This window comes from Tachypleus tridentatus, chromosome 8, assembly GCF_004210375.1.
Source record: "Tachypleus tridentatus isolate NWPU-2018 chromosome 8, ASM421037v1, whole genome shotgun sequence".
In the NCBI taxonomy this organism is placed as follows: domain Eukaryota; kingdom Metazoa; phylum Arthropoda; class Merostomata; order Xiphosura; family Limulidae; genus Tachypleus; species Tachypleus tridentatus.
Window position 1 is genome coordinate 37,532,147 of NC_134832.1, and position 22,294 is coordinate 37,554,440.

The following is a 22,294-nucleotide window of genomic DNA, read 5'->3' on the forward strand; positions in this document are numbered from 1 at the left end:
TGACAGGATTTGAACCGACAACTCGAAGATTGTGAGGCAAGTGCTCTTCTTACCGCCAGTCCATGTCAGGCCACGATTCAGTGAGGTTCAAAAATCGTGTTCTTACAAGGTACTCAAATTCTCTGTCCGTGTCTCGGAAAAGATTAATATTTTCTTAACTAAATATGAACATTTCATTTCCCATAAGTAACGTCTAAAAATCTACACTTTTAATATTTTATTCTCTTTCTGAAGCTTTTATTCGCAATGTCGTAAAACTAAGGTATAAGTTCAGACTGTTAGCGTCCGCAATAAGTAGACAAAGTAAACCATGGCACCATGCCTTAAGACTTATAATGACTTCCAGTTGGGATTTATTTTTCCTAATAAATGTGCATGAAAAAAATTATCATACACTCAACGATAAATAAATTCAATTTCATGTACCTTATTTCATGATAACCTTATTTAAATAGAGTCAAACTTTATATGAACATCACACATTCATTTTCTGCAAAAATGCTAACTCTATGGTTATATGCCGAATAGTGACAAACATCTATAGTGGTGGAAATGGGAGATGTATAGTGGCGTTTTATACGATTAAGTTGAAATTTCTGACTTGACTGAAAGATAACTCGTCGATCAATAACCCAACATGGTAAGTCGCTTTTTCATTATCTTCTGTTGAAGAAAGAATGCTGGATGAGCAGAGAAGTCAGCAAATTCCAGAGAAATGTCTAACACACCAAAAAATATGCTTCCCAACATGCTTTTTCACTTGGACATCATGCCAACTTAGGGTTACAATAATTCTAACTCAATACATACATAAATAAATATATATATATATATATATATTCACACACACACACACACATATATATACATACACACATACATACATAAATAAATAAATACATATACATAAATACATATACACACACACATATATTCAACTCTCTTTGCCTTTAAAGAAACTTTGGCTGAAGAGTCGAAAAATCTGTTACAGTAACACTTTTTTCTAACACAAAAACTGTTTCCAATATTAATAACCGAAAAAATAACAACATGGGAAATTCATGTCTACTGTTCTTTTGTTTTTGTTATTAGGCACAAAACTACATAAAGGGCTATCTGTGTCTTCCCATCGTGAGTATCAAAATTCAAGTTTTAGCGTTACTTATCCTTATCATACTTGCTACTAAGCCATCGTAGGGTTACATTTACTGACATCGGAAGGAATTAAAAGCCTGTGTCGAAAAGATACTTTGAAAGGAATACTTTCTTGTGAAAGTAATTGTACAGTCGTTTAATCTGCATGATCAAGTATCAAGATACTAAAGACGTTTCTTTATTAGCCTTCAAAAAATCTGTTATACGAAAAAAGAAATTTTACAACAGATAACTTGTTTTTATTAAAAACTGCGACAAAACAGGAGAGAGAAGTCAATAAGTACGTTTATTTTATGCAAATCCATTGAAAGTTCTAGATTGCTGATAAAAGAAAATTATTCTTGATTTTATTTTACACAAATTGAATTTTATTACGAGAAATTTTTATAAAGGTAAATAAAATAACGACCTATTATCTCCAGAATGTATCTTTATTAGTTTAATATCTCACTATTACAGCTTTGTCAGGAGCTATCGATGTCCTACCAGTTCACTAATTAGAGAAATCGACAGCTGCTAACGAAACTGTAGTAGTGAAATATTGAGCTAACGAAGTTACATTTGAGAGATAAAAGTCATTTTATTTACCTTCATAATAAAATCATGTTTCTAAATTTGCTTATCATAACATTTATTATAAATGTTTGAATACTGTTTACCTGCTCCCATTTTTCTTAGACATTATAAAATAGTTTGGTTATTTTTTAAATATCCATTTATTGTTAATACTCATATTTTCTATTTTGTCAAGTAAAATATCAAGTAATTTATTTAATAATATAGCCGGTTGTTTGATAATTGTTTTTATTGAATTAGAAATATATCTTAATTCAATTGTAAATTTATGTAATTTTGGAATAGCATAAAGAAATGGCAAATCTACATAAGAATTATGTTTAGAAGAAAATTTATAAGATTTAACAAAATTATTAACTACTGTATCTTTGGATTGGTTGACAAGTTTAAAAGTTTGTGTATTATTAATTTCATTTATCACAATTAATGCAAAAATTTTCTGCAAATTATACTAATATTACAGTTAGCTTTATCAATAGCAATTATAACATATTTTTCTTGCAGTTCTTTAATCTTACTTTTAGCTGATTAAATGATAAATCTGTATGTTACTTTTTTAAATTTATGTAGAATAATTTTATTTTTATTTTTTTAAGTACATATAATTTCCATTCTAAAAACCATCTAGGTGGATAAGCTGTAATATAATGAAGTTTCAGAATATATTCATCAATATTTTAAAAAAATTTTAGAATATTACTTTTATTACATTTTGTTACTATTCTGTATTTAGTTCCTTTTTTATTATTATTTCATGCGATATTTTATATTTTATAATACCTAAATTACCAATAATAATATGTTTATGAAAAGTATCAACATATAAATTATTTTCCCATTCAAAAGATAAATTATTAACATCATCTACATTTAAATTATCTAAAAAACTTTTATAATTATATATTATTGGACCAATTGGAACTTCATATTTATAACTGACAGTTGGTCTTCAGTTTTCACAAGGAAGATATTGTTGTTTAATTGATTGAGGAAAAATTTAGAAATCTGTAAATCATTGAATATTTTATGCCTAAAATTAATTCTCAAATATGAAGGTTTTACTTTCTGTTTATCTTTTTCAAACTTGAAACATTATTAACTTTTAATCGATATGTTATTATGTCTAAGTAAGTGTTTAGCACAATTATTTTGAAAATTATATTTATTTATCAGATTAATTATTACTTTTATTTTGGGAAGATAAAATTCATAAATATTTTTTAAAAATAGTTTACGTATACTAATGCTAGTATAGAAACTATCATTAAATATCTACACAATTCTGAAAAAATAAACCATTTTACTTTATTATTTATTTTACTTCTAGTTTTTATTTTTATAAATAAAGTTTCATATAAAGAAAAAATTGATAATACAACAATTATTGCTCAAATTCAAAGCATACTATTGAAATTTTTGTTTAATCCATAAGGATACAATGTTTTCAGTTTTAAAATGTAAGAGTTTTTCTCTTTGAAGTCTATTGGTGTCTTCATTAACTATTTCTAATATAGTTATCATAGGAGAGGTTAAAGGATGAATCCTGAAATGTTTCAAATCTATATAATTCATTAAATTCTTCTTTAATTGAGATCTACATAAATTTATATGCATATGTAGTGGGTTTGAAGTTTGACCCACATATTCCATATTACATTTAGTACACATTAATAAATAAATATTTTTTATGTCAGTAAATGAATTAGTAAAAGTAATAAGATGAAAAGTGTTTATAACAGGGCATGTGAGTCATCTTTTGCTGATACATTTTATTACTTTAGCAGCTATATATAATTACTATAACTGGCTTACTAGGCTAAATTATAGTTTAAATTTACTGCCAAGTTAAAGCTCTTAAACTTAACTTCATAAAGTTTAAACTTGTCAACCAATCCAAAAATACGGTAAATAATAACTTTGTTAAAGCTTATCATAAACATTTTTCTAAACAAAATTCTTATGTAGATTTGCCATTTCTTTATGATATTCCAAAAATTACATAAATCTCCAATTAAATTAAGATTTATTTCCAATTCAATAAAAACAATTGTCAACAAACCAGCTATATTACTTAATAAATTACTTAATATTTTACTTCAAAAAATAGAAAATGTAAGTATTGACAATAAAAGATTACATTTTGGCTAATAAAAAATAACCAACCTATTTTAGAATGTCTAAAAAGTGTGAGCAGGTAAGTAGTATTCAAATATTTGATTTTACAACATTATATACTACAATACTATTAAAAAATTCAATCTTTGTTTTAAATTCATTAATAGAACAATACTGTTATCCTTTTACAGAACTGGAAAAAAAATAATTCCAAAAACATAAAAGACATAATAAGTTTCTGTATTTGTAATAATTTTATATTTTTTACTAAACAAGTGATAGGAGTTCCAATGGGAGCTAACTATTCAACTTGTGTAGCAAATTTATATTTATATTACTATGAAAACATATTTATTGAAAACTATACAAATCCAGATATTTTTCCCTTAACTTATAGATATATTGATGATTTAATCAGCATAAATAATTCTGAAATATATAATGTTATTGCCATCATTTATACAAAAGAATTAGAAACTGAAAATATTTCAATTTCTAACACAGATGCACATTATTTAGATTTAGAAATTAATGTATCAGGTCATCCCATAATTAATGTTTGAAAATTTATTACAGAAAGTGCATTATCATTTCCTTTGTTGAAAGATTTAATGACTAAAAGATGTAGTAGGACATGTATAAAAATGTTCAGGCAAATAAAAGAACCTAACCCAACTCCACTTTTTCAATGAAATAAACCCTTATGAAGATGGATGTGTCTGAGGAGAACATTATGCACATAATGCTTCATGAGTTTAAAAAATACAATAGTGCAGCAAAAACTACACGAAACATTCAAGGCGTTTATGGTGTAGACTCTCTCAAAGGAAGAAGATGTCGAAGGTAGTATCAGAAGTTCAGATCACATGACTATAGCTTAAATGATGCACCATGTTCAGATCGTCCTGTTGAGTTTAATGATGACTTGCTGCTGGCTGCACTTGATGAAGATTGTGCTATCACAGTTGAAGAATAAGCACAGAAGCTTAATTCAACCCATTCAATAGTTCACTGTCATCTGCAATAGCTTGGAAAGGTGTGAAAACTTGGAAAATAGGTCTGATGATTTGCCAGAAACCAACCTTAGAGCAAGAGTGGACATTTGCACTTCTGAACGTTAGTGACTGGAGATGATAAACGAATATTTTATAAAAATTTTAAGCGTTGCAGACAATAGCTCAGTGCAAGTAAACTGGCTAAAGCACAGCCCAAAATGGACCTCCACCCTAGGAATGTCTTGTTAAGCATTTGGTGGGATATTGTTAGCGTGATCCACTTTGAGTTGCTGCCACTCAATATAACGATTACATCAGACTTCTACTATCAACAGTTATAGCACTTTAATGTTGCACTGAAAGAAAAGAGACCTGCTTTGATCAATCGTAAAGGTATTGTGTTACACTAGAATAATGCACGGCCCCATACAGTAAGGACCACATCTACAAAGATTAAAAAGCTCGACTGGGTGGTTGGAGGAGTTTGGCATTTTATGGCACAAAGCAACCAGGATATCTGCTCCAAACATCCAGTAAAAAGTTAAAAGTAAAAGTATTAAAATTCGTAAAAAGGAATGAAGGTAAAACAAGACAAAGTTGAATTTCTGAATTAAATCCTAAACAGCATGAAATCCAATTTTTATATCTAGTATTCAGTGGTATGAGAGAAATTACAGTAATACTAGTTTTAAAGGACATCCTGTAGCATAAGTTGAATGGTCATACCTCGCTAAGATGATAACAGGTAAATACAAACACCGGCGTTAGTCCCCTGAAGTTAGCCTTTCCAGTCCTGGTTTCGAGTTATTTGACGTTAGGGCCATTTTATATTTTCATATTGAACTAGTTGTACTTCAAAAAGGAATAATAAAAGAATGTCTAATTTATGTATTAAAACTTAAATAGTGATAAAAAGTGGAGAGTGTCATCATCTCTAATAACTCTAATGATATAGATAAACCTTGGGACAAATCATGTTTAAAATGGTACCATCGTTGAGAGTTGTAAAGACAGTTGCAAAGGACAAAGGTGTATAGAGGGTTCATGAAATTCTGTGTACAAACTCTGGACTGAAGAAGTGTGGATGGCCCCTGTGCAGAGCTGAAGCCCCTGATGGTGAACAGGGTACAACATTTTCAAGGCTGAAGTCCTGGAAGAGCCACAGACCTGTAACCCATAGTCTAGTTTTGATAAAATAAGGGTGCATTAGATTTTTAGCATCAAACATCGATCTGCCTCAAGAAGTGGAAGAGAAGACACAGAGGATGTTCAGTGCCCTAGTACACTTGATACATAGCTACTTGATGTGTAGAATAAAGATCAGTTTTATCAGTCAAAGATAAGCCCCAAAAACTTTGCCTCAGGGGCCACAGAGAGCACAGCTTCACTAATATAGAGTTCAGGATCACGATCACTGCAAAAGTGTATGGAAACAATTTTGGAGAGAGAAAGATTGAAACCATTTGCTGTAGTTCATGCCAGTAAATGATTGAGGATACTCTGTAGCTGCTGCTCAATATACTTCATATTTGATAACTGGCATAAGATATGGAAGATGTCAACCAGGAGAACGTTTGCAACTGTAAGAGTTGTCCAATGATGCCATTAATCTTAATAATGGAATGTGTGACACTCAAGAAACAACCCTAAGCGACTCCAACTTCCTGTGGGAAAGAATGGGAAAGTGTCAAACCCACAGAGACCTGTAATCACTGACTCATTAAAAATATTTAATAAAATTCGGTAAATTGCCATGCAACCCATAAGAGTAGAGGTCTCGCAAGAAAACATACCTTCACGTTGTAGCATAAGCTTTTTAAAGGTAAAAAATACAGAACAAGATGTTGTCGTTTAAAAAAGGTTTCCCTAATTGATGTTTTTAGTCGAATCAGGTGATCTATGGTGGAGTGCTGTCTTCGGAACCCATATTTAGTGGGTGACAGGAGGTTGTTTGATTCGAAGAACCAAACAAGATGAGCTTAACTATTATCTCTAAGATCTTGCAGAGACAACTCGGTCAATGCAATTGGACAATAGCTCAAAGGAATCTTGAAATAATTCCCAGGTTTAGGAAAAGGGAGTACAGTAGCATGGCACTAAGCATCGAGAAAAACATTCTCCTGCCAGATCCAGTTAAAACAATCAGAAGAATAGCAAGAGAGGCAGGAGAGAGAGGGTGCACCATCTCTTAATGAATATCATCAGGTCCAACTGATCTACTGCCAGACCGATGAAGAGCAAGTTTAAGTTACACCAGTGTAAGGGGGTGATTATAGTCATAGAGACGATCGACTTGAAAGAAAAGAGGCGATCGTTTTGCCCGTGTTTTGATGGCTAAAAAGATGGGGGATGAAGCAGAAGTGCTAGATGCATCAGAAAAGCTTTCTCCAAGAGTATTGGTGATGCTCTGGGTATCAGCAACTTCCTGACCATCAAGATCGAAAGGGGGCAGATGAATACTGGCCACTTACCTTCCGAAATTTGTCCAATATGACTTTGAAACTGGTGGTAGAAGAAATACTAGAGGTGTATTTAATCCAAGATTCCTTCTGACTATGATGTCTGAACTACAGATAGTGTGCACAAGCTCACTGAAATGCAATGTGGTTTAAAAGCGTTTAATGCCAACGAAAGGTATTCTAGCCCGTTTTTGAGCTTTTCTTGTCATGTGACAGGCAGGTTTCCACCAAGGACAACTCTGTAGGAAACGTGTCGAGGTTTTACGATTACACTGAATAGCTGCCTGGACAATACAGTCAGTTACTGCTGCCATACAGTCATCTATAGATGGCTTACACACAATGGCAGGATCAAGTTATGAGAGAGTGGTGAAAGACGGCCAGTTACCTTGGTCCAATTTCCATCGAGACACACGGGTAAAGTGGTATCGACCATGGCCAGTCTCTCTAAAATAATTATTTCTCCGTCGATTACCATTGACCCTCCAAGAAAAGTACGTGAAAAGTGAAGAGGAGCAGAGAAAAAGATCTACAGCAGTAAAACTCTGACTAGATCCATGAAAATACGAATAAGAACTAGTACTGAAGAGAGACAGGTTGTAGTCAGAGAGCGTATGCTCTATAGCACGACCTCTCCCATCAATACTAGCACCACCGGAAAGGGGATTATGTCCAATAAAATCCCCCAAGAGTAAAAAAAAGGATGGTAACTGCTCAATGAGGATATCAAAGTCTAATTGATTATAGATCTCTTTAGGTAGCAGGTAGAGAGAACAAGTGGTTATGGTGTAACCCAAGGAAACATGGATAGCTGCAGCTCCAAGTGTGTACCAAGTGACAAGAGCAGGGTGGGTACATGCTGACCAACCAACAGTGCCACCCCTCCATGCATTCGTCCGTCACACAGCCTGTCATTTCTGTGCAAATAAAACCATTGAAAGGTGACTGTATCAGCAGGTTTCATAAGCATCTGAGAAAGTTAGGAATGTGAGGCCATACCTTTCAGTTCAGATAAGCTGCTGTGACTGTGGCAAAAGGATGTGGTGATGTAAACGTTAATATCAGAACATTGGTAGGTCCATAATTCTGTCTTTACGGGTGAAGATTCAGCATACCGTAGTAACACCTTGGCTGCAGAAGTCAGCAAGGATTTCCGACTTAAAGGAATATTCTTTAAATCTTACTCAACAATAACTCCTCTAAAAGAATTCAAAGCAGCATGGAGAATAACCTCAATGGGTATATCTCCAATGGCTTTTGATTTCAAGAGGAGTTTGGTATGCTGTGGTGAAAATGTTTCCAGAACGCAATTTCTTTATTGACTTTGGAGAACCAGCAAGTCCCTCTAATCCCTTATAAATGAAAAATTGAAACATATGCCCCAAGCATTTCACAGATACGGAATCAAGAATCAGAAATCAAGGTGTAGAATCTGGCCGTAATGTTGACTGTACAACAGAATCGTCTATGCATGTTCGTTTTCCAATGATTTGTGTTTTTCAATTCTTTTGCTTTTATTTATTTTGTTAGAAAGAGTGGTATCCAATTCAAAGAAGCTACATTTCAGTGCTCATTGACCCTACCCACCATGGAGCCCTACGAGGGGACACACTACAGTGCCAAACAGGGACACTGCAGCAATGCCAAGGTTTCGTGACAACTATACCCAAATACCAACATCAGACACAATGTCCACAACACCTGTTAAGTACATCCAACCCTAGTGCTTGGTTGAACCTCAGGGAGGCCACCCCAAGGCCGCCCGTCTACAGGAATTCAAGGTCAAAGTGGTGTGTTAGGGTTAGACCCCTCAATCATCAGGATCCTCTCCTCCCCTTCACGGGTCACCACGCACAGCAAACACATGAAGGGATGATTCGATCCCAGAAGAGGTAAACTGAAAGAACCTTCCCTGGGAGGTCTCCTTACCACGTACAGGAATTTGCACCAAGGGGGCTAGACTGGGAAAACTTCCACATCCTCCTTATTCTCTTGACCTTGCCCAATCTGATTATCATCTAGTCTGAAGTTTGCAGAACTATCTTGATGGAAAAGAGCTTGGAACACATGAAGATGTTAGAATTACTCTCTTTACATTCTTTTCCTCCAAACCCTAAACATTTTACAGAAGTGACATTCAGAAGCTTGTAAATCGTTGGCAGGAAGTAATTAATAGTAATGGAACATACATTATTAATTAAATAACATTAAAAGTGTTTGAAATCCTTTCTCTTTCTATGAACCTAAAATCGGACATTACTTAAGGAATGACCTAAAATTCGATAAAAAGGATATCGATATAAATATTTTTGATAAAAGAAAAGATTTTGATTTTCCAATTTATTGTTTACCTTGTAGTAATGTGCCACTCCCATCTATTATAAACATTATAACTTCGCAGTTATTCAGATATTGTAAAATTTGTAACAATATTTTATTAATAATGTTGATATACGGATACGAAAATTAATAGCTAATGGATTTAATAAAAAAATTAGATAAAATAATTAAATAATTCTGTAATTAATACAAAAATGTATCAAATAAATACAAAGAAAAGAAAATCAGAGAAATTCTAATAAAAAATTACTAAAAACATTTTAGTTAAAAATAACGTCATCTAAGAACTTGGGACTACTTTATGTGGATGTTCACCTGAAGCCGCATATAAAAACACGACGGTTACAGTAAACTATCACTTTGCTGATGTCGTATTAATTAGTGCCTCTTCCATATTGTGGGGGCAGGAATGATAACTTCAAGAGGTAAGTTTTATCTTACTTACCCTCAAATGATAGTACCTTATTTCCATTTTTTATTTTGTTATTTATTTATTTTTCTCATCCTTTTAAGTTTATCTTTTATTTATCCTAACTTAGGAGAGCAGTCACCTTCTCACAACTGTATGCAGACAGAAGGGTGATATGGGACGTTGTGGGCTTGAGCACCCACATATCACTCTCCTAATTTCTAAACTTCTAATTTTCTTATGTGAGACTAGGTTAAGACTGATAGACGGTGTATTCCACCGCAATGTGGGTCCTACTTCCGCAGTCACCTCCAAAACCTAAAAACATTTTATAATCCAACGTTGTAGTTTGTATCCTAGGATTCCTTGCTTCTTAAAAAATGTGCAGCGTATTAAAAAAATTCATGTCAATGTATTTGGATTTATAGCTTGAATATTTTATGGTTATAATATAATTAATCAGAGGTTGGGATTTGCTGTTTAACGCAGTCCTCCTTCCTCATTATTTTGTTTATTCATTTAACTTCATATAGATATAAATTAGTTAATTTCACTATTTATATATTTTTGTGGTAGTAGTTTCTACAAAAATTGGTATGTTTTAAATGACAGGTTTGGTGTGACATATTTAGACACGTTTTTGGCATAATATTTAACAGGTTCAAAGATGAAGTTTATATAATCAGTTATGCATGTAAAATAAGCAAGTTTTTATGCTGTGGAAATATTGTTTGTTTTTTTTAATTTCGCGCAAAGCTACTCGAGAGCTATCTGCGCTAGCCGTCCCTAATTTAGTAGTTTAAGACTAGAGGGAAGGCAGCTAGTCACCACCACCCACCGCCAACTCTTGGGCTACTCTTTTATCAACGAATAGTGGGATTGACCGTAACATTATTACGCCCTCACGGCTGAAAAAGCGAACACATTTGGTACGGCAGGGATGCGAACCCTCAACCCTCAGATTACGAGTCACATGCCTTAACCCACTTGGCCATGCCGGGCCAAGCTGTGAAAATAAAAAATAATATTGTATAAACATCTTCATAACCTTATTTCTTCAAATAATTTTAGTGATTTATAGCTAAGTTATTATAGTTGTTCTTTACCCTGACAGTTTTGGGCTAACAGAAGCATGTCAGCCAAAGGAGCCATTACTGACTCATACAATCATGCTATTCAAGTACGTAACCATGATCAACCACTTTCAATGCTTTATCCTCTAAGAATATCCATGACAGTTTCTACGGATGAACACTTTACTTAGCTTTAATATCGTTGCACTTACGCATAAGCCAGAGAAAAAATGAAGTCCACATTTGGTACTATTACATGAACATTGCTATCAGTTCTTACTGCTTGACAAAAAGTGTTACACAATATTTTTTTCTATATGGTGAGCTACGTCACGCAAAATGGAAGAAGGAACTAACCTGTAACTATCATCACCCTTCGGCTTTTATGATACACAGCGGAAGAAGGAACCACCCTTTAACTATCATCACCTTGTATTTTGTTCACACCTTATTTTCTTCAATTAAACTGTGTTTGACAAAAGTTCTTCTTAGTTCGTTTATTAACAGGTGAAAAATATAGATATGTGTTCTATTTTGTGATTAACAGACTTTACCGTCTGTATGTTTGTTAGTGTGTTAATTTTACGGTATTTAAGTCGCATGCAATGGCCGTTAACTAAACAATTTAACTCTAACCTATATAATAAAAGTGTCACTGCCGATTTGTCCCAATTTCTCGAAACAGGTGTCATAAAAGCCAAACTGCATTTATCTAGAACAGTTCGATTACTGTTACGATTTTAGTTGCAGGCTGCGAGGAGAGAGGGTGGTGGGCCTCAATCCTTACAAATGTAGTGATTATTGGTACAATAAACCTAAAGTACAGACGTCGTGTGAATGACCTAATCTAGAGTCACGTGCATAAATTTTATAAAGAAGGTAAAAATATCGATTCAACTTTAAACTGAAATAGCTTCTAAATTTTACCGTTTTCTGTTATATCACCAACGTTTTTAATAAAAAACAAACCTCTTTAACCAACAAAGACGCTAATTAAATACAGTGGTACCTCGGTTCTCAAACTTAATCCGTTCTAGACCTCCAAAAATTACGCATTATGAAGCATTTTAAGTAAAAATATTGCTTATTTATACCTGTATAATAATACTTACATGCATAAAGTCAACCACAAAAACTATAAACATAATAAGAAAACAATAAATGAAAATTTAACTACACTTTACCTGTGCTGAAGAGAGCTGATGGCGTAAGTGAAAGGTGGTGAGGAACGTGGAGAGTAGGAGAGTTATTAATGTTTGGAAGGAAAGTCGCCTTCCATAAAAACGTCAGGTAACTCTCCTTCTGAGGTTCTTTCTCTTTCCGTCTCTTTGCACCGCTACAACCTGTTTGAGACTCACTGGACCTATTTCTCACTAAAAACTTGTGTAATGAGGTTTGTTTCTGCCTACATTTTAAAATGTTTCTGAAGTAAGACATGGCATTGTCATTGAAAAGGTTTATGCTGCGGTTTGCTACAGCTTTGTCAGGGTGAAATTTTTAACAAAACTTTAACTCTCACCATTTTCCACACATTTTCTCGATTAGTGAACTAGGAACATCCTCCCTTCCCTCCTCCTCATCTGAAGACACTTCCTCAGTTGCCTTCTGTTGCTGCTCTTTCTGAAGGTTTTGGACTTCTTCCATGGTGAGCTCAGTGTTGTGGTCTTCCACCAACTCCTCCACGTCATCACCACTCACATTTAAGTACATACACTTGTCTAGTGAGACAATATCCTCGACAACAGGCTCAGCCTCAAGGTCTCTATCTGCTACTGAGTCTGGCCACAATTTCTTTTAGGCTGAGTTCATGGTCCTCAAAGACACTTCCCTTCAAGCTTTGGCTATGATCCTCAAGCAATGGAGGATATTAAATTGATTTTTCCAGAACTCTCTGAGGGTTAACTCTGTGTCAGAGGTCACTTCAAAGCACCTTTGAAACAGTGCTTTGGTGCAGAGTTTCTTAAAGTTCGATATCACCTGCTGGTCCATGGGCTGAATGAGAGAAGTCGTGTTAGGGGGCAAGAGATTCACCGTAATGAAACTGTACTCCTCCACCAACCCGTCCTCCAAGCCTGGTGGGTAAGCAGGTGCATTGTCTATCACAAGAAAGACCTTGAGTGCAACTGTTTTTCCGTGAGGTAATTCTTTGCACTTGGGGCAAACACTTCATGGACCCACTCCATAAAAAATTACCTGGTTACCATTGCTTTACAATTAGCCCTCCACATGACATTTAGTTCACTTTTCAGGACATTATTTTTCTTAAAAACCATCGGGTTTTCAGAATGGTACACAAGCAAAAACATAAGTTTTAAGTCCCCACTTGCATTACTACATAGCAATAGAGTTAGCCTGTCCTTTACTGACTTGTGTCCTAGCAGTGACTTCTCCTCCTTGGTGATGTAGGTCATCTTTAACATATTCTTCCAAAAGAGGCCTGTCTCATCCCAGATGAACACTTGTTGAAGAATAAAACCCTCAGCTTCTACATAGTCCTTAAATTCCCTAACAAATTTATCAGCAAGTCTTTGTTAGAACTGGCACCCTCCCCCTGTCTCATTACACTATGTATGCCACTTATCTTCCTAAATTTTTCAAACCACCCCCTACTAGCCTTAAAGGCATCACTTGTATCAGCACTCGTTCCAGAGGTGTTTTTCAGGAGGTCCGCATGCAACTGCTTTGCTTTCTCACAAATGATGGTCTCAGAAATGCTATCACCAGCTAACTGTTTTTCGTTTACTCAAATCAACAACAGTTTCTTCTACCTCTTCCATTGTTTGTGATCTTTGTTTCGTAAGCACTGTCACTCCTTTTGCAACATCAGCTCCTTTGATGACCTCTTTATTTTTCAGTATGGTGCAGACTGTAGACTTCGCCATACCAAACTGTGTAGCAAGGTGAGACACGCGAACACCACTCTCATACTTCGCTATGAGATCTTTTTTCACCTCTACTGTGGCTCTAAAAACGTTTCGTTTTGGTTTGCTGCTTTCATTATCCTTCTTTGACCCCATGGTGGCTTATTTAATCAGAATATTTAGAAAAGCAACAACAACAACAAAAAAAGAAAAACGAGAACGTTCACAGCAGATTTTAGCGGGTTTGTAGACTGAGCGACAGGTGCGGGTAAAATGTTTTTGGCAAGCTTTGCGCGAGCCAAAAATAATCGAAGGGTCGTTCGGGTCATCAGTCGGGTTATTTCGGGGGTTCGGGCCATGACAACTTGGTTCAGGAACCGAGTTTATGTTTGACAACCAAGACACTTTTTTCTCAAACAATACGTTCGAAAACCGAATTGTTCAAGAAGGGAGTCGTTTGGGAACCGAGGTACCACTGTATATTTCTAGTTTTGTTATCTATACATTTCACTTTATATTTTCAGGGCACAGACTAACAACAACATAAGGTTATATTTAGGTTACTAAGCAAATTACATTTTCATAAGCAAATGCGTTTTCATAACACTACGTTCTAACAACAATGGCTTTACAATGTATTAAAAAGTTGTTAATCTGAATGATTGTTTACCAATAATTATTCTGCTGATACGTCACGAATACTCTTCATGAATGGTCTTAATTCTGATTGGTTTACAAAGGAATTTACTGATGTTTGACTGAACTTTTTTGCCTTTTCGTAATACAAAAAAACAGCAAAAACATTTAGATCTACATTAATATTATCTTCTCATAAAAAGTATAATTTTCTCTCTTTGCATCTGTTGTGCAGTTCATTTTAAACAATTTAAAATGCGGACCGTTTTTCACGGTTATCTGTCTAGGTTAACAACGACTCAAATTGGTGTCTGAGCACACAACAAAGTTTTTCAAAATGCTACTGAATTACTGTGAATAATGCTTGAGACAACTATGCTCATAGCGTGTCCTGGCTGTATACGATCGCTTTTAAATATAAGATTTGAAATAAGTAGAGACCTTTACTGTGCGATTACTTATTGTAAAAATGAGCAACAGAAAATTATCCCTTCATAGCTTAGTTCCCGCAGTGTTAATCCCATCACAATACTATTCCGGCAATGTGCAATCCCTTAGAGCATTATCACATTGGAATAAATGTCTCTAAGCTCTGTAAATGTCATATTTGGGTTGTTGCGATTATCCTTTATTTCAATGTCTTTGAGCAATGTCCAAGGTCTTGGTATCCTTTGTCATGATACTGGTTACAACGTACATGTAAAAACCCAAAAATTCAATTACTAAGCAGGACTCGAAATTAGCGGGGGCCCGAAGCCAATGGTTCTTAAAAGAAACCAGCGGGTACGTAAAAAAGTGTCTGCTAAGTAGCCCGTGTGGCCCCTTAAAATGAAAAAAAAAAATCCATTAGAAGTTTGACTCCACATAAATTGATCTAAAGTTTTCTTAACCGACCAGAACTTATGACAAATCATGAATGGCTCTTCCCGAATTTACGAACATTCGTCAGTCATGTACAATATATGAACTTTTTGTCACTATGAATGCTCATTTATTCAAAGTAAATGGCCTTTTATTAACAAGAAAGCCATAACCTTGTCCAATATTCACTTTTTGAATATGGAATTGATATGTAAAATTTAATTTATAAAATTTGAAATACAGAGTGATTATTTGAACTTTTATAAAGGTGTCTACTGTTTTAACCAGAATGCTAATTTTTAACTTTTTATACACGACATCAAGCTTGCATAAAGTCTCACGTATTTGAAAGGTTGTTTCTGTCAACATTTTCTAAAACAGGCAAGTAAAAAGCAAATTTGCGAGTTGTTTGGAGAATTTACTGCATGTACATTGTTTGCACATGTTACAGCACACACTATTAAATTCAACTTTGCATATTGCACTAGCCAACAATAAAACCACATAATATTACTCTTTCACCAATCATGTCACAATCGAAGATCACCGATTGCTTACAATTATAGCGCACAATCGACCTCTGTTATTGTGTAGTACTGTAGACAGGTTGACTAGAACTTACTTTGAAGCTTCATTAAATTGAAATGGTTAAAGTTATTAATAAATGTGCCATGAAAAACAAAAAATCACGATCTTTTTTCTTGTTTTATTTGAATGAGTGAAACACGAACGTGGGGACTTAATCCTATGACTAATACATTATTGATAGATAACGTTAAGTGGTTGTTGTAAGAGACAAACAAATTACTCAGTCTCATTGCCTAAATTCATCACTCACTTCAACTATAAGTTCGAGGGCTTTTGCTATCACTTTACATATTTTGAACTAAACTACTTTCTAAACCAAACGAAATATTCTAACGAAAGGTCAAACTGTGACAGCATTTTAAAGTTTTCATTCGTAAAGAAAGAAATCTTCAAACAGGTTGTTAAAAGTTGTTTTCTTTTTTAAATTGGCCTGATTAAAAATGTTTATGTTCCTTTACTGCGTACGGAATGATAAACTTTCCGTCCTTATAAAAAGAAAAAGAAACGAAAAGTTTAAATGCATGATGATAATGAAGGCCCACAGTGTATTGGTTGAATTATATAAAATTAACACCTCCTGGCTAGAGACACACATGCTTTCATTGAATGTGTTTCAAGCCTCAAGACTAACAATGTGTCACTTCTGACATTTGTCTAAAATGACGAAACATTAGCTTTTACTGTTGATAAAGACATTCGCACTCCTTTGTGAGTTACAGTGCATGGGACAGCCTGATTACTCACCTCTGTGGTTCTTGTTTTGTTTTCAACATTTGATTCCTATTCCAAGACCCAAAATATCTAGTTTTTCTCATTCAAAAGCATTCCAACCAATACTGTCTATTGGAACTGAAAACTGTCTGACAACATAGATAGTTACTTTGCTTTAGGATTTTTACTGGAGAAGGATAAAAAACACACTAAAATAGGGCACATTTTTACTTTGGTGTAGACTTTTGGCTTTGCATCTAAAAACACCCGTACTTAATCAGTTAATGAGTCAGTTATCACCTTTCATAAGCAGGGTATGGAATTAGCAACTAATAAGACCAACAAGGATTTAGTAACAAAAGAAAGGTTGATTAGGAACATTATCTAGTAATTGTCCTTTGTATAATATTTGCTTTAACTAGTACCATCAGCTGTTCAATATAGAGAAATACTACCTGCTTATTTCTACTGGTATTATGAATTGCAGCACCATAACACAAGAGAAACAGTCATGTTCTATTTAAATAATCATAAATTTGTTTCAAGTAGTATACAAACTTACATGGTGTGGTTCAGTATATTTTGTTTGCATTGGTAAGAAAAAAATGAAATGAATTAGAATAACAAACCTTCTGCTTAGCTTTTGTCTTCACTCAGTACTTTAGTGTGCTAGGTTTAATTATTCTAGTGTTTCTGATTCATTTATAAATCCAAACTAGTGAATCTTTAAAACTGCATTTCCAATTCAACACAAAACATCAGTTCCCTACTGGGGTCAATTTGGACATGTTTTTCTTTTTTATAATCAGCTTAAACAGAAATGTGGGAAATTGGATACTCAAACAAATTATATTCCTCATGAAAGACAAGCTAAAACAAACACCATGAACCATGTTACAGTTGGTGTTACTGATATATAAAAAAAATTGCTACCTACCATTTTAATCTAGAATTAAAAAAACCCTTTAGGATAACCAAGGGAACAAAGACATGTCCAAAAGTGGCTTCTCCTTAAACAATTTAGGAGTCAATGCACATTATATTCATTTCTGTTTTATCAACAGAGAAAACCTCACTGAAGTGAAACATTCCGGTACAAGATTTTTTTTCAAATGCAAGAGAGAAGCTGAAGTTTTATCAAATGTAATTCTTCTAAAAACATTGGAAATAAAAGATTATAGAAATACCAACTTTCACTTTTCATGGCACTTGAATGTGACAACAGAATTAATATGCATGTGTTTCTCATTACAAATGTGTCCACTATAACAAATGTTGTTGGGTATTGTTTACAAGAAAATGGATAAACAAAACAAGACTTGAACTACAAATAAATGTTATTTTTGGATTCTAGCCTGAAGCTCAATTCTGTATAATAAATGCAAACATTGCCAAAACTATAATTTGTACTCAAATTTTTGGCAAATCCAATCATACTAAGTGAGACAGCAAACAAAGGAAAAACTAACAGCCAACTGGTATAGCACCACATTTTTGATCGACAAGATATATTTTCTGTCCAACAGTTTTTAGTGCCAGTCAAAAAACATGAACCAGTCGTCATTTAGATGGGTAGAAAAATAAATATATGGAAAATAACTAACAAAGCATTGACAATTTCATCCAGGGTAAAAGTCAAAAGAAATTATAATATCCAAACATAAAGCATCTGCAACTCATACTGTAAGCACACTCTGTTGTTTTTATACAGAATAGAAAACATAAAACTTGACATTAGTGCTTCATTAAAATGCTGATTGCAGAAGCAATGATGGTATAGCAGAAGATTTAATTATCTTCATGTTACTGAAAACTTGCTTTTAAAATTTTTGAAAGTTAGTTATTAGTGATACAAAACTTGAGTTATTGTAATTTTTATAGACTTTCATTTTAGTGGGTTCACAATTTTCAAAATGAGGTGATGTGGCACAAATTTAAACTTAAATTTGGTTTCAGTATCTGTGTAAAATACAATAGTATATCAAAATGAAATAATGTATTTCATATATAGGTGAGTTATGACGAAGTTGATTTATCTAATTAATTAAGTTATGTGGCATCAAAAACTTTTATGAATATATGATTTATATGTATAGATATTCTTCCACTAAAGTATTAACAAGTCTGAAAGACAGACAGCAATTTGTATTTGTTGTTGTTATTCTTTTTAAGATTTCTAATAAAATTTTACTGTTATTGCTAACCAAATCCACTTCTGAGTAGCATCAAACTGTTTAAATTACGTTGTGCCCTATTAAAGTGATATGTACATACACAAACAATTGCTTTCAGTGTCAAATTTCAGATTCACTGGTTAAACAGTTTTGCACAGCTGTTACAGTTAACACAGTGAGCTACTGATATAGCACAGCTCTGACATACGTGTATGCAAATACTCAGGAACTTGGCGTTCCATAATGATTTTCAAACTTTCAAAAGCTGAAGGCTTTTACTATATAGATAACTGTATGTACACTTTAAATTAAAAATTCAATGATATAATATTACAGCCCAGAGGACTAGAAATGATAAATTAAAGTAATATTTAATAGTCAGTGCAATAACTTACTTGTGGAAGTTTAAGAGTGGGAGACAAAAGACTTTTAGTCTGTATATTTACATAAAATTTATTTAGTCACACTTGAATAAAACTTGTATAAAATATACAATAAACCTAAAACCTATAAAATATACAGTAAACCTGCTATATTTTTTATGTGTTCCAGTGCTAAAAATCAAACTTTTAGCTCTGTTGGTTTCAAAGAGCCCCCCAAATTTGTTGGCTTTTGCTGATATGGATAACTGGATATCCTTAATTTTAGAGGGAAAAAAAAAAAGATTTTGGAGCAGAACCTTGAAAGAGCAAAAAGGAATATATATATATTTTTATTTACAAAACCAAGACCCTTAGCCAAAAGTAAAGTGAAGCTTTTATTCTATGTGCAGAAGATATCAAACTTATGAATTCAATTGTTGTGTGTTTCAGATATTCATGCAAACTACACAACTATATTAGCTGTCCCTAAATCCAAAGTGATAAGCCAATCAACAGCATCCACTACTAATCTTGAGCTACTCTAACCGAATAGTGTGATTTGATTGTCAATGGCAGATGACCAATTAAAACAGATTTACTGATCCCAAAGATACATTACTTCACACATTACTACTGAGCTAGAGAGTCAGTAATGACAACATATAAAAAGTAGAAGAAAAAAAAAGTAATATAATGCTGAAAGATTAAAGTTTTTCATAACCTTGCCTGTTAAAATGTTCAAAGTTGTTCTTTACAGAATCTACTTTTAATAAAAAGTTGAATTTCACAAGAGAAAAGTTTAACTATTATTTTAGAATGTACTATTAAGAAAAAGCGATGACAGATTTATTCTAGAATGATTTGAAACTTTTTAAATGACAAGTTTTAAGCTTAATACAATTAGCTTGATTTTACTATTTTGAAGGTTTGGTCAATAATTTTAGTTTATGATAAGAGAAAATTACATATATCCAACAAAATATACTCTATCCTACAGTTAATGTTTTACAAACATCTAAAGAGAAACCCATAATAAAACAAATCCTGACAAGAGAGCAAGATTAGAGACCACATGTATCAATCAGCTCACCTTGTTCCCTGTACCAGCACAGGAAATGCCCAGAGCCATTGCTGCTCCATATCGCACATGAGGGTTGTAGCTCTCAGCCAATAGAGACACCACACTAGGACACTGATCAGGTGTTCTGTGAAGAATAATATACAAAGTTTTCATGTCATTTGTGGCTAAAAGCAGGTATTAGATTTACTTCAGAAGAATATTTTGAATATTCATTCATTGAATAAAGTAAGCAGGTTGTAATTAGAAATATCATTCACAAAGTTATCAATGTTCATACCATAAATCATCTGAAAACTGATGTCTCTTCATCAAATCAGATCTCTGTCTTCAGCTTGTAGGAAGATATACAATCTATTCTTATTACTTAACAAACACTTTAATAACTATGTGGGATCACATTATAAATACATTGTAAATATACAGGTATATTGTCTCCTAATACAATCAAATTTCTAAGAATAAACTTGGCATATCAATCCAAAACAGTCAAACTATGACAATAATGTGTCATGTTTGGATATGTGGTAGTGATGGCAATGTTTTCATATTTCAAAACACACATCTAACAATTCAATTTAAACATTATTATAAGCAAAATAATTCCACTGTTTGGAAATGATGAATGCAATATATAATACTTTGGTCGTTCTATATGTGTGTGTGTTTGTATATGTAAATAGATTATATATTATGTTAAGGCTAAAAGTTATAATAAATTTCTTTCCTACCTTTGAAAAGTTTTGTTAAAAAACTGCAAAACAAACACTGCAGTGCTCACTGTTGTGTACAACCACATAAATAACATCCCAAATATGCACTTATCTTTTCATATCAAGTTAAGCACAAGATGTCATTCACCAAAAACATAAATTAATTTTAAAAAAAATAAAACATAATACATGCTATATGTAGCATGGTGCAGTTTAGTTATGTTCTATATATGGATCTCAAATGTTGGATTCTGAAATAGCTGTGGTATTTTCACATGAGAAGCCAGTTTTTGTTGAACATTTGGAAGAGGCTTATTATGTTATACCTTCTATTTTCAAGAAAAATGTACCATTCTTCATGGAAGCTACACAGGAAAATGTTGACTACTATATACAATCAATAGTTTTATTATGATATACTGATACGCAGCTAACAGCTGCAATAGAGTTAACCTGAAGATTACCTAAAAATGTCAAAACACTGTTCTCTGCTTTATTAGTAAAAATTTTAATATCCATACCAGCCATCCTAAGATACATTTTATTTCACGTAGGTTTCTTGTCATCACAAATAACAGTCACATACCCAATGTTGATAACAAATCAAAAGAGTTTTACTTTGCAATGATAATGGGCTATCAATACCTTTACTAAACAGTGTCAGTATCTAGTAGTTAATAGTCTAACTATACAAAATCAAGAGTTTTACTTTACAAGTGGTCAGCAGAGCACAGATAGTTCATTGTGTAGTTTTGAGTTTAACTACAAAACAAACAAGCTGCAAAATGTTAATTGGCAATAAATAAACTTCTTCTCGATGCTAGTAAAAAGTTGAAGTGTTGATACACAGTGGTGATATAGGCAGTCCACAATCTTGTTAAAAGTTCTGATGGATATTTACTAATCTAGTATACAGTGCTTTTAGTATTGTTGTGAGTGCTAATGGTTATTCACTGTCTTGTTGCAGAGTACTAATGGATAGGAAAATACATTTCTTTAGCTTATAATTGGATAAAAATTTAATCCCTAACTAAAAATTTTTTAAAAGCAAGTAACTCACACTGAATTTTCAAAAGAAAATTTAAGAAATAACAGAGAATAAAAGATAATAAAGCTGTTGCGTTCTCGTCAATGTGCACAAACACTATATATCTCTCTAACTAGTTTATCTTGTTACTTACTTGGAAT

General features: G+C 33.3%; 1 protein-coding gene across 1 annotated transcript in view; it reads right to left on the reverse strand.

The window, feature by feature from the left end:
• Rpn2 (Regulatory particle non-ATPase 2) overlaps nt 1-22,294 on the reverse strand; it is a 243,293-nt gene that overhangs the window by 41,669 nt on the left and 179,330 nt on the right. The window contains exon 18 of the mRNA XM_076448295.1: nt 20,406-20,520. Within this exon, the coding sequence (XP_076304410.1) occupies nt 20,406-20,520 (115 nt within the window). The remainder of the gene's footprint in view (nt 1-20,405; nt 20,521-22,294) is intronic.